The 12,158-nt window shown below is 40.2% G+C and overlaps 1 protein-coding gene across 1 annotated transcript in view; it reads left to right on the top strand.

Annotated features, from left to right (window-relative positions):
- The first annotated feature begins 3,283 nt into the window (after positions 1 to 3,283).
- The window catches only part of LOC130273915 (beta-Ala-His dipeptidase-like), a 44,770-nt gene continuing 35,895 nt past the window's right edge, over positions 3,284 to 12,158 (top strand). Inside the window, exons 1-2 of the mRNA XM_056521435.1 lie at positions 3,284 to 3,330; positions 5,482 to 5,592. Coding sequence (XP_056377410.1) covers positions 3,328 to 3,330; positions 5,482 to 5,592 — 114 coding nt within the window. The 5' untranslated portion in view covers positions 3,284 to 3,327. The remainder of the gene's footprint in view (positions 3,331 to 5,481; positions 5,593 to 12,158) is intronic.

Here is a 12,158-nt window from a genome sequence, read left to right as displayed (position 1 = left end):
CATTAAGGGTCCTCAATATCTTGCGAGTCCCTACACTGCTACAAAAGAACCAAAAAAAGGGGATCATAATCACAAAAAAGGGGCCATTAGTTACTGGTACAAGAGCACGTTCAAAACCTCTTCCCACTATGATGCAGATCATCCATATTGCTATATGGGAGAGGTCACACAGGTGCAAAATACTGATAAACAGCTACTCACACGCCTACTATTCATGATGGGGGAAGCTGCTATGTATTGTAACTGCACATAGATAAGGCATAAAAAGGGGGCCATTTACATGATAACATGTAGTGCATCTGGTGGCTTTCAACCTATTAGTTACAACCATACTAATTGATTAGTACGAATGGCCAAAATATCCCATCTTGTTTTTTTTTTTGTAACATCAGTGTAGGGACTCTTAAGACATTGAGGACCCTTAACATGGGTTGCAAACTTGGCCAAAGCATCAAATAATACCTTATGTTTATCATAACTTTCTTTTTTTTAGATTGCAGTCTGGTCTTGTGATGCTGGGGAAGCGTAGGGTGCCAGCAGTTTGTGGGCCGCATATAGAAGGTGCTGGGCAACCCCCCCAATTCAGTTTTCCAGCATCTAAACAGCAGGTTTGGTGGGATGCCAAGGTACTGTATTACATTGCTGTATGTTTCTATTCCTTACTGGTCTTGTAAGACATTTGAAGTATTCCTTACTTTATGGTACTTGTATTTTTGTGTCTCTTTTGTCTTTTTAGGGCTCCTGTATATTGATGTTCATTTGAAGGCAGTTTTTCTGCCCTGTTGTAATTACATTTACTGTATGTACACCAGACTTTCAAGACCTGTTGTATCAAAAAGAATAACTGCAATTTGGAAAAAACTTTTTATTGTTTTGATCAGTGGGGGTCTGAGTATTCAGACCTCTGCAGAAGACTTAAAGATAGGAAAACAATGTAATAGAGCAGCAGGAAACGCTAGCAGAATGCTTGGATGTATAGGGAGAGGTATAAGCAGTAGAAAGAGAGAAGTGCTCATGCCGCTGTACAGAACACTGGTGAGACCTCACTTGGAGTATTGTGCGCAGTACTGGAGGACATATCTCCAAAAGGATATAGATACTCTAGAGAGAGTTCAAAGATGAGCTACTAAACTAGTACATGGATTGCAGGACAAAACGTACCAGGAAAGGTTAAAAGGACCTTAACATGTATAGCTTGGCAGAAAGAAGAGACAGAGGGGATATGATAGAGACTTTAAAATACATAAAGGGAATCAACACGGTAAAGGAGGAGAGCATATTTAAAAGAAGAAAAACTACCACAAGAGCAAAGGTTTAAAAGTAATATCAGGAAGTATTACTTTACTGAGAGAGTAGTGAATGCATGGAATAGCCTTCCTGCAGAAGCAAATACAGTGAAGGAGTTAAAACATGCATGGGATAGGCATAAGGCTATCCTTCATATAAGATAGGGTCCGGGACTATTGATAGGATTCAGATTATTGGGCAGACTAGATGGGCCAAATGGTTCTTATCTGCCGACACATTCTATGTTTCTATGAACAGGAGAGCAAGCTGGAAGAAATCTGCACCTCCACGCGCTACTCTCCCTGCTGTGTGTCATGGAGCCAGGAGAGAACTCGCTGAGCGCAAATTTCTCCCGGCTCATTCTCCTGATCAGGGTGGTCTGAACACTCAGACCCCCACTGATCCAAACTTTTGGCATGTCACTAGGACAATTCAAAAACGTTTTAAAATGACAGTGGCCATTTAAATTATTAAAAGCATATAGACAATACTTTTTCAGCATCCAGTAACCCCATTATTTCAATTTTTCCTGCTCTGTTTGGACTTGTTTATATGTTTTTATTATGTAATTTCAATTTTTTTCAATTAAGTGAAGTCTTATTACTTCCTATATACTGTATATGCCCATTTGTGATGCCAGTTGTCTTTGGTGTGAATGCTATTCTTTATTGTAGACAAAGGGATGGGATTCTTTTGTAGCTTCAATAATGATAAAAGTCATTTGTTCCTGTTCTATCTTAGCAGTTTTTATCCTTAGAGGTTCTTCAATTTAAATAAACACCAAATGAGATAAGCTTAGCAGGCCCTGCTAGGGTGTTAAATAATAAAATACACCATGCTCACCTTGCCAGTTCCAGCGCTGATGTTCTTGTCCATCCAAGTGCCTGTGTTTACTAACCAGTATTATCAGGTTGCATTTAGTCTAGGTTTCTACTTAGGTTTTTTTCTGGTATTTTTTCATTTTAGAGCAAATGACTTTTTTTTTTTTTTTTTTTTTTGTGGTAGTCTTAACCTGCCTTCAGGGTTACACTCTATGGGTCAGATGCACAGAATCTGGCCCATGGAGTGTAAGGGGGTAAGTAGTGATGCATGCCCTTACTTGCAGAGATTTCTTTGAAAAAAATAAGCAGGGAAGCATGAAAGAAACACCAAAGCCAAAAATGAAAAGTGGTTTTGGAGTTTTATAATAACCTATTGACTCCCTGCCAACATCTGGCTGAGGCATTTTTGCTGCAAACAAATGCTGTGCAGCAGGTATGGTGTTTTTAGGGGCTTTTGCCCCCCCCCCCCCCCCCCCCCAAAAAAAGAAAAAAAAAAAACAAGTGGAAACTTAGCCTCATAGATTTCATGTAAACAAGGACCTCTAAGGTTCTGAAATGCATAAGCATAGACTTCTTTAATGGGTGGATTTTAGCGGTGCTGGAAACCTTTGTTGACAGTTCCATTTTCCCCACAGATTTTCCCAAGAAACCTGATATGGTTGAAAGTTAATTCCTCAGCATTTTACATTTCTACTTGCCTCCCATAATCTTCAGCATTGCACTGTCCCCCGTCCGTTCACCCTCCCGACCCCCCCCCCCCCCCCCATGACAGGAAGAGCATACCATAAACAACTCCAAGAGGGTACCTTTCACAAACTTTACCAGCAGAGTATCCCGCTGCCTGTAGTGCGTTTCTCATAAACAGTATGAATTAGCTTATTTGTTTATAATATTATTGTTTCACAAAGATAAAATAAGAAAACAAACATAAAACGCTGTGTACTATTTATCTTCAATGCTTATTGCAGCACCATCTGAGGATATTGTCATGACAATGTAGAGAAATTATAATATTGTAATCGCTCAGTATATTTACATTTCAGAGATTATTAACCAAGTATTTATTATCACTAAGCCTATTCAACTGCTGCTCCAAAATCTGATTTAGTGGGAGAGGACTGCTACAAAGGAGTGGCTTATCAGCAGCATATAAGGCACAAATCCCTCACTCACACCCAGTAGTGATCCCTTCTGGACAGGACTGGGCAGCACTCCAGCCATGGTAACTATCACATTTATTACTTATTTCTAATTTATCTCCTATATTTAGTCTTATAATCTGTTCTTAGCTAAGTCCGTTCTTCAACGCACGTCTGTAGTCATTGCAGTTGGCACCTGGAGTTACCTTTATAAGCATCTCCAGGTGCTATATACTATACAGAGATATGGGAGGCAGCTATAGGATGTCAGTGCAGCGTAAGAGTGGTCTAAGAGGAATTTTTAAATGTTGTCAATATTTTAGTAGTAATCACCCCTATACATGGTTGAATACACTGCCTATTGCACACAGTTATATAACCATGGATAGCATAAGACATGGACAGCAGACAGAATATATGGACAGAATATTTATACTTTGTATCCATGAACAGTTGAGAATAAATGTAAATAAAATGTCATGGGCGTGCTAGGTTTAAATTGACATGTGGTAGAAGTTATGATTTAACTTGTGGATTTTCTCAGGTAACACCCACATTGGATTACAGCCGCAGGCAAATAAGAGAGATTTAAAAATATCTCACACACTGCTCTATTTATCTCTTGATGCACCATAATGTAAGGCACTTTAGTAAGTTCCTTTAGCTGACACATACTGTACTTTCATAGTGATCCTAATATGCAGTACACTTCTAAAAATTGGAACACGCAAGACATTTACATGTACAATATCCTGCGCATATTTGATGCACAGGATTTGAAGCTGCAGTTTTGATGCTGTGTTCAGTAATTTAGTTCATACTGAACTCTGCAGCATCAAATCCTGTGCATCAAATATGTGCAGGAGTGAATACACCCTTAGGGTACTTTCACACATACTGTGTTTGCTGCAGATTCGATTATGCAGATGAGATTCTGTGTTAAGTCATTTACTTACATTAATTACAATCCATCAAATCTGCTACGTCAAATCCACAGCATTAAGTCTGAAGCCAACACTGCACGTGTGAACGTACCCAACGGGAAGCAACAGGACATAAAAATGATTCAAGTTCCTTTTTCCGGTCATATTTAGGAACATGATCTTCCCTAAAAGAGATCACCAGAATGGTGTGGCCAATTTCTGTCAGGCCTTTAAATAGTTCATATATTTTGTTACTTTAGTTACTATTTTAATGAAACTCTGTGTCTAGGTAATCTTTCTAATATGAATACATATATATATATATATATATATATATATATATATATATATATATATATATTCTCCCTGTAAGGTGAGATTTGTGTAAGAAAACCGTTTACTGTCCAGCATACATAATACATGCTGGTTCCATCCAATAACTTTTTTCATTAAAATGTTTGTTCTACTTTTATTCTATTGCTTGTCAAACACATAGCTGCTTTCCAGTTTTCTGGTCATCTACTCGACAATATAGGGTACTGTCACAAAAGTAAAGATTCGGTTAACGCTTGGGTATAAAGAAACCAATGGCACCACCAGAATGTTGCCTATAAATTGCACAAGAACCCTTCTGCCTTCCATTTCTATTAACCCTGCCAGTGCTGATTTGCATTGCTGACACTAGCTGTATGTTAAGAAAATGGACATAGTGGGGAAATGCAACAAAACCTGTCCAGAGGAAAAGTTGCTGAGTTATCCAAAGCAACCAATCAGATTGCTTCTTTAATTTTTCAAAGGAAATTTTGAAAATGAAAGAACCAGTTTTATTGGTAGCTAGGGGCAACTCAGTAACTTTTCCTCTGGACAGGTTTTGATAAATCCTCCCAAATATGGACATTTTGAAATTGTGCTGAAGACAGAGCCACATTTTTGCATGTCTTACAATGTATGGTTCTAACTTTGTTATTATTAAAATAACTTTATTATTATTATTATTGTTTTTCGTTTTTTTTTTTATCCTCAAGAAACTTCCTACTTGTACTTTTTTTGGATTACTTTTATTATCTTCATTATTTATTTTTACTTTAAAAATATTATAAAGGGGAAGAGTATGGCAATGGTGGACATATACATAGTGACTGTAGTGATCTGACCTTATGACTAATAAAAATTGGCCAACGGGGGAAACAATATCAGATGGGGTTGTTGGTTACTGCTTTTAGTGGTATAACTATTTAAATATAATGTCAACGCTGAATTTAATGTTATTAGCTGTGATAAACCCCACACTCCTCTTTTCTTCTTTTACAGCTTTTTATACTGTGCATTGTATCTTTGCTACTTAGTCCTGCTTTCTTATCTCCTGTGCAAAATGATCCCTTATTTAAACATATTGATGACCATTCACATGAATATATTCAGGTAAGACATGTTGTTCATGAAAGCTATTATATTTTTTACCTTTAGAAAACAACTATTTATGGCCTTGAGGATCACTAAAATCCATCCTTCTAAATATTTTTGGTTGACTTAGCCTTATGAGAGCTTTTTTTTGCAGGGATAAGATGTATCTTAGGCTCCTTTCACACTATGAGCATTCATCTGTTATTAAACATTCGTTTTCTGTGTAAAACCGGATGTATAATAACGGATGAAATAACGGGTGCTAACGGCTGAATAATGTCCATGAAAATAACGGGCATGTTCAAAATAACGGGCACGTCATTTACGGCCGTTTTAACACCTCTGCCTACAGACTCCCACAGCTGGGACTACTGCTACTACCATCATATAACAGACTTGTTTCCATGATGGGAGTAGTAGTTCCCCAGCTGCGAGAGTCTGTCAGTGGCTGGGGAGGCTACATTAGTGTTTGTACTACAACCCCCATCATGGAACAGACTGTTCCATGATGGGGGTTGTAATACAGGGGCTTAGGGATTGATCGCACCGGGTCTCACTTCTGAGACCCCATGTGATCAGAAGTTATTAAACAGGGGAGCGGGCAGCAGGCTTCACTCCTCTGTGATGTACGATGTATTTACATTCATTTTTTTATTTCCGCCGTGAGCCCTGAATGGCCGGTACTGAGGAGCCATTCAGGACTCCCGGTGGGGTTTTCAAATAGAAGCGATGTGGTGTGGAAAGATGTATAGAATCACTGGGGGGGGGGGGGGGGAATATATCTGCCCCCCTACAGCATTTCTTTATATCTTACCCCCGCAGCATATTTATATATGTTCCCTCCACAGCGCATTTATATATGTTCCCCTCGCAGCACATTTATATATTCCCCCCGCTGCGCATTTATATATGTTCCCCCCCGCAGTGCTATCATAAGCCCCCGGCAGCGCTATGAATGAGAAGTGTTCTACAGCAGTGCATCTGGCCGGCGCAATGTGCTGCTGAAAGAATACTTGTCATTCATAGCGCTGCAGCGGCATCTGTATGTAGATGCGCTGCAGGGGTCAGACATATATCCATATGTCTGGCCCCCACAGCGCTTCTATAATCATATGCCATCACAGCGCTATGAATGAAAAGTATTCTACAGCAGTGCATCTGGCCGGTGCGGTGTGCTGCTGAGGGCAAGGTATATAGAAGCACTGTGGGGGACAGACATATACCCACCCCCCCAGCGATTCTATATATCTTGCCACACCGCAGCGCTTCAATTTGAAAACCCCGCCGGGAGCCCTGAATGGCTCCTCAGAACCGGCCATTCAGGGCTCCCTGCGGGGGATTTCAAAATTAAAGTAAATACATGATACATTGCAGGGGAGTGGAGCATGCCGCCCACTCCTCTGTTTAGTAACTTCTAATCGCAATACCCCAAAACAGAAACACTATCACACAGTGATCCAAAAGAGTTAAATAATCTTTATTTAAATAAATTACACTTTTAAAAAACAAGTAAAAATATGGCAACAGTAGCAACTTCCATGAATTATATGGCATGATAAGGCATAATAGGTTACGAGTAAGATGATATCATGTGGTTCATTGCTATGCAAGGGTATTGCACTTTATGTATCCATAATAAGATAAACAGGCACTATAGCAGCATATAAAAATTGTAAATAAATATTGTAGCAGCATGCTATGCCGATATATGTAAATGGTATGATATCATCTTATTAGTAACCTATTACGCCTTATCATGCCATATACTTCATAGAAATTGTTACTGGTGCCATATTTTTACTTTTAAAAGTGTTATTTATTTAAATAAAGAATATATAACTCTTTTGGATCACTGTGTGATATTTTTCCTGCTTTGGGGTTTATGAATTTAGTGACACTTCACTGAGACACAGAATATGTTCCATGATGGTGGTTGTAGTACAAACACTATGTTGCCTCCCCAGCCACCGGCAGACTCCCGCAGCCGAGGAATTACTACTCCCATCATGGAAACAAGTCTGTTCCATGATGGGAGTAGTAGTAATCCCTCAGCACTGCAGGAGTCTGCTGATGTCACCTCTTCTGAGCATGCTTAGAAGTAATAACAGATATTATAAACCAGGTGCAAACAGATGACATAAAGGCCCATCCTTTTGCCATAGACTTCAATGTTAAAAATAACGGCCATTAATTTACCCGTTTCTTGTGACGGAATGAAAATGAATGCATGTGCCGTTTTTCTTCAGTCACAAATAACGTCCGTTAGTCATGACGGGCTATAACGGGTCATAACGGATAATCAAAAAATCCCAGACTTTAATGGGATTTTCTAACGGACGTTTATAACAGATCTTTTAACGGATGAATTTTATAGTGTGAAAGCAGCCTTAAAGGGGTACTACCATCGAAAACTTTTTTTTTATTCAACTGGTGCCAGAAAGTTAAACAGATTTGTAAATTACTTCTATTAAAAAATCTTAATCCTTCTAGTACTTTTTAGGGGCTATATACTACAGAGAAAATGTTTATCTTTTTGGATTTCTCTTATGTCACGCCCACAGTGCTCTCTGCTGACCTCTGCTGTCCATTTTAGGAACTGTCCAGAGCAGCATATGTTTGCTATGGGGATTTTCTCCTGCTCTGGACAGTTCCTAAAATGAACAGTAGAGGTCAGCAGAGAGCACTGTGGTCGTGACATAAGAGAAATCCAAAAAGATAAAAATTCCCTCTGTAGTATAAAGCCCCTAAAAAGTACTGGAAGGATTAAGATTTTTTTTAATAGAAATCATTTACAAATCTGTTTAACTTTCTGGCACCAGTTGATAAAAAAAAAAGTTTTCCACGGTAGTACCCCTTCAACGGAAACAAACTTAGGGGATGTAATATTTTGAAGGAAGGCGGTGAAAAAAACAGCAATTCACAATTTTTGTGGCTTATTTGCGGATTTGTTTTTAAGGTGTTCTCTTTGCGGTATAAATGACATGTAAGGTTTATTTTGTGGGTTAATACAATTATGTACAACAAATGTATATATTTATTCTTATGTTTTACTATACTGCACAATAAAAACATTAAAAAACAATCAGGGACATTTATCATCGTTGCTTTGGTAAGCAAGTTCTGTAGGCATTTTTTCTTGTTTTTGGTTTTGCTTATGTGTGACATATTTATTACACTATCACAGGGGGTTGATTAATGTGGCTTACATAAGCAAAAACCAATAAATCATGTTTGTATACCATTTTTTAACCCCTTTAGGACACAGGGTTTTTTATTTTTGAAATTTTGTTTTTTTTCTCCTCACCTTCTTAAACACACAATGCTTTCAATTTTCCACCTTACATATAAGGCCTTGTTTTTTGCACCACCAATTTTACTTTGTCATGACTTAATAATTTCACCACAAGATCTATGGCGAAACAAAAAAATATTTGTGGGGCAAAAGTGGAAAAAAAAAACCGCCATTTTGTAACTTTTAGGACCTTCCATTACTACCCAGTGCACTTTTTGTAAAATGACACATTTTATGTATTCTGTAAGTCCATACAGTTGAAATTATATCAAACTTAGGCTTCTTTAACACTGTTGTTGTGACACAACAGTGTGACGTCCATAGGGGAACCCGGGGTGAATAGCAGGAGGAAAACGACATCATGCAATGTTTTTTGCTCCCGTTACTCTCGTCAAAAGACAACAGTGCCCTACAGACCCCATAATAGTGAATGGCATCTGTCGGGACCCATTGTTTCCCATTGTGCCCTGTAAAAAATAACGTCTGTTAAGGCACAAAAAAAAAGTGGCTGATGGACGTGAAACGGGTCTTATATAGGATTGATTTTGTTTTACTTAAAAAAAAAATTATATATAACTATTTATATGAAAATTAGTACGTTTAAAATTGTCCTCTTCTGACCTCTCTAACTTTTTTTATTTTTCCGTATACGGGGATGTGTGAGGACTAATTTTTTTGTAGTTTAGAAACAGCAAGACTCCAGCTGTTGCTAAATTACAACTTATATCTTTCCCAGACAGCCAAAAGCTGTCTGATAATGATGGGGGTTGTAGTTTAGCAACAGCTAGAGGCTCCCTGTTTGGAAATGCTAGTTTATGGGCATTTTCCCTAAGGGAGGGCACCATTAATGTACTAACCAATTTTCCATGTTTTTTTTCCCCAGATAATTTCAGATCCGTGTATGCAGAGGACTTCTTTGGATTCAGTAGACTACGTCAATGACCAGCATTTTTTTTTATATTATTAAAATGGTTTGTGGGGAGTATTTTTTGGTGTAAAAGTTTTTATAAAGTTTTTTAAATTTTTTTATTTACTTTACAGGCTTAGTAGTGGAAGCTGTCTTATAGACAGAATCCATTACTAAGCTGGGGCTTAGCGTTAGTCCCAAAAACAGCTTGCGCTAACCCCCATTTACTACTCCAGTATCCACCGCGACAGGGGTGCCGGGAAGAGCTGGTACCAACAGGTCCAAAGTATAAAATGGCGCTCCTGGGCCTAGGCGGTAACAGGCTGGCGTTATTTAGTCTGGGGAGGGCCAGTAACAATGGTCCTCGCCCACCTTGATAACATCAGACTGTTGCTGCTTGGGTAGTATCGGGCTGAGAATGAAAATTAGGGGAACCCCCAAACATATTTTGCATAATTATAAAAAAAAATAACGCATAGGGTTCTCCCTATTTTATTCTCAGCCAAATACCAAACAAGCAGCAACAGCCTGACGTTACCAGGGCGGGCGAGGACCATTGTTAATGGCCCTCCCCAGCCTAAATAATGCCAGCCTGTTCCCACCTAGTCCCAGGAGCGCCATTTTATGACACTCCCGGTCTGTTGGTACCAGCTCTTCCCGGCACCCCTGTGGCGGTGGGTACCGGGGTAATAATTGGGGGTTAGTGCTAGCTGTTTTTGTGGCTAACGCCAAGCCCGGCTTAGTAAAGCACTCTGTCTATCAGACAGCTTCCATTACTAAGCCTGTAAAGTAAATAAAATAAAAAAAACAACACTTTTTAAAAACTTTTATTCCCAAAAAAAAAACTCCCCCACAAGCCCTTGCTAACCATTTTATAAATTTCAAACAAAAAAAAAAAACGCTGGTCATCGACGTAGTCCACTGATTATGAAGAAGTCCTTTGCATACATGGATCTAAAATTGAGAAAAAAAAACACGGAAAATTGGTTAGTACATTTATGGTGCCCTCCCTTACAGAAAACACCCATAAACCAGCGTTTCCAAAAAAGGAGTCTCCAGCTTTTGCTAAAACACAACTCCCCATCATTTCCAGACAGCCTTTGGCTGTTTGGGAAAAATATAACTTGTAATTTAGCAACAGCTGGAGTCTCGCTTTTTCTAAACTACAGCTCCTGTCATGGGAGTTGTAGTTTAGACACGGGGTGCTTCCAGCTGTTGCTAAATTACAACTCCCATCATGGGAGTTGTAGTTTAGCAACAGCTGGAGGCACCTCGTTCCTAAACTACAACTCCCGTCATGGGAGTTGTAGATTAGAAACAGCTGGAGGCACCCCGTTCCTAAACTACAACTCCCGTCATGGGAGTTGTAGTTTAGAAACAGCTGGAGGCACCTGTTCCTCAACTACAATTCCCATCATGGGAGTTGTAGTTAAGCAACAGCTGGAGACACAAGCCGCTCACCGGCCACCCGCCCGCACCTACAACCTGCCCGCTAGTTGTTGCAAGACTACAACTCCCAGCATGCCCTAACAGTGAGGACATGCTGGGAATTGTATTCGCAATGGCTAGCAGGCCGGTGGTAGTTGTGGGTGGGTGGCCGGGTTGCTCCCAGGAATATGAAACTATTCATATTTTCTGTGCAGTGTCGTGATTGGCAGGTTGGTCTCGGCCAATCACGGCACCGCCCGCGAAATATGAAATTACAGTGTAGTTTAGTATTTCTGGGAGCCATCATTCTGGGACCCAGCATTCCCTTTCAGTGGGGACATGCTGGGAGTTGTAGTTGCAACGGCTGGTAGTTGCGGGCGGGAGGGTGGCCGAGGAGCAGAGCTGGCCGTCTCCCAGATATATGAAACTACACTGGCTGGTCAATCTTCGCCAATCAAAGCCCATGCCGGGAAATATAAAAATTACAGTGTAGTTTCATATCCCTGGGAGCCGGCCGGTTCCACTCCTCGGGCACCCACCTGCAACTACCACCAGCGCGCTAACCGTTGCGACTACTACTCCCAGCATGTCCTTTCAGTGAGGACATGCTGGGAGTTGTAATTGCAACGGCTGGTAGTTGCGGGTGGGTGGCCGAGGAGCGGAGCAGGCCGGTTCCCAGGGATATGAAACTACACTGTAATTTCAGATTTCCCGGCCTGGGCTGTGATTGGCCGAGAACAACCAGCAAATCACAGCCCAGGCTGGTAAATATGAAATTACAGTGAAGTTTCATATTTCTGGGAGCCTGCAGGCTCCGTTGCCCCGGCCGCTTATCTGTCCCCTGCCGCTCATCTCTCCTCCCCTGCCATCTCTCCCCCGCCACTCGGAGGCGGCAGGGGAGATATGAGCAGTTGCGGCAGGGGAGAGATGGGCAGCGGTTACTTTTTAAATTTGCTC

Source organism: Hyla sarda, chromosome 5 (assembly GCF_029499605.1).
Source record: "Hyla sarda isolate aHylSar1 chromosome 5, aHylSar1.hap1, whole genome shotgun sequence".
Classification (NCBI taxonomy): domain Eukaryota; kingdom Metazoa; phylum Chordata; class Amphibia; order Anura; family Hylidae; genus Hyla; species Hyla sarda.
The sequence above is the reverse complement of the archived record's forward strand: the minus strand, read 5'-3'. Positions and strand labels throughout refer to the sequence as shown.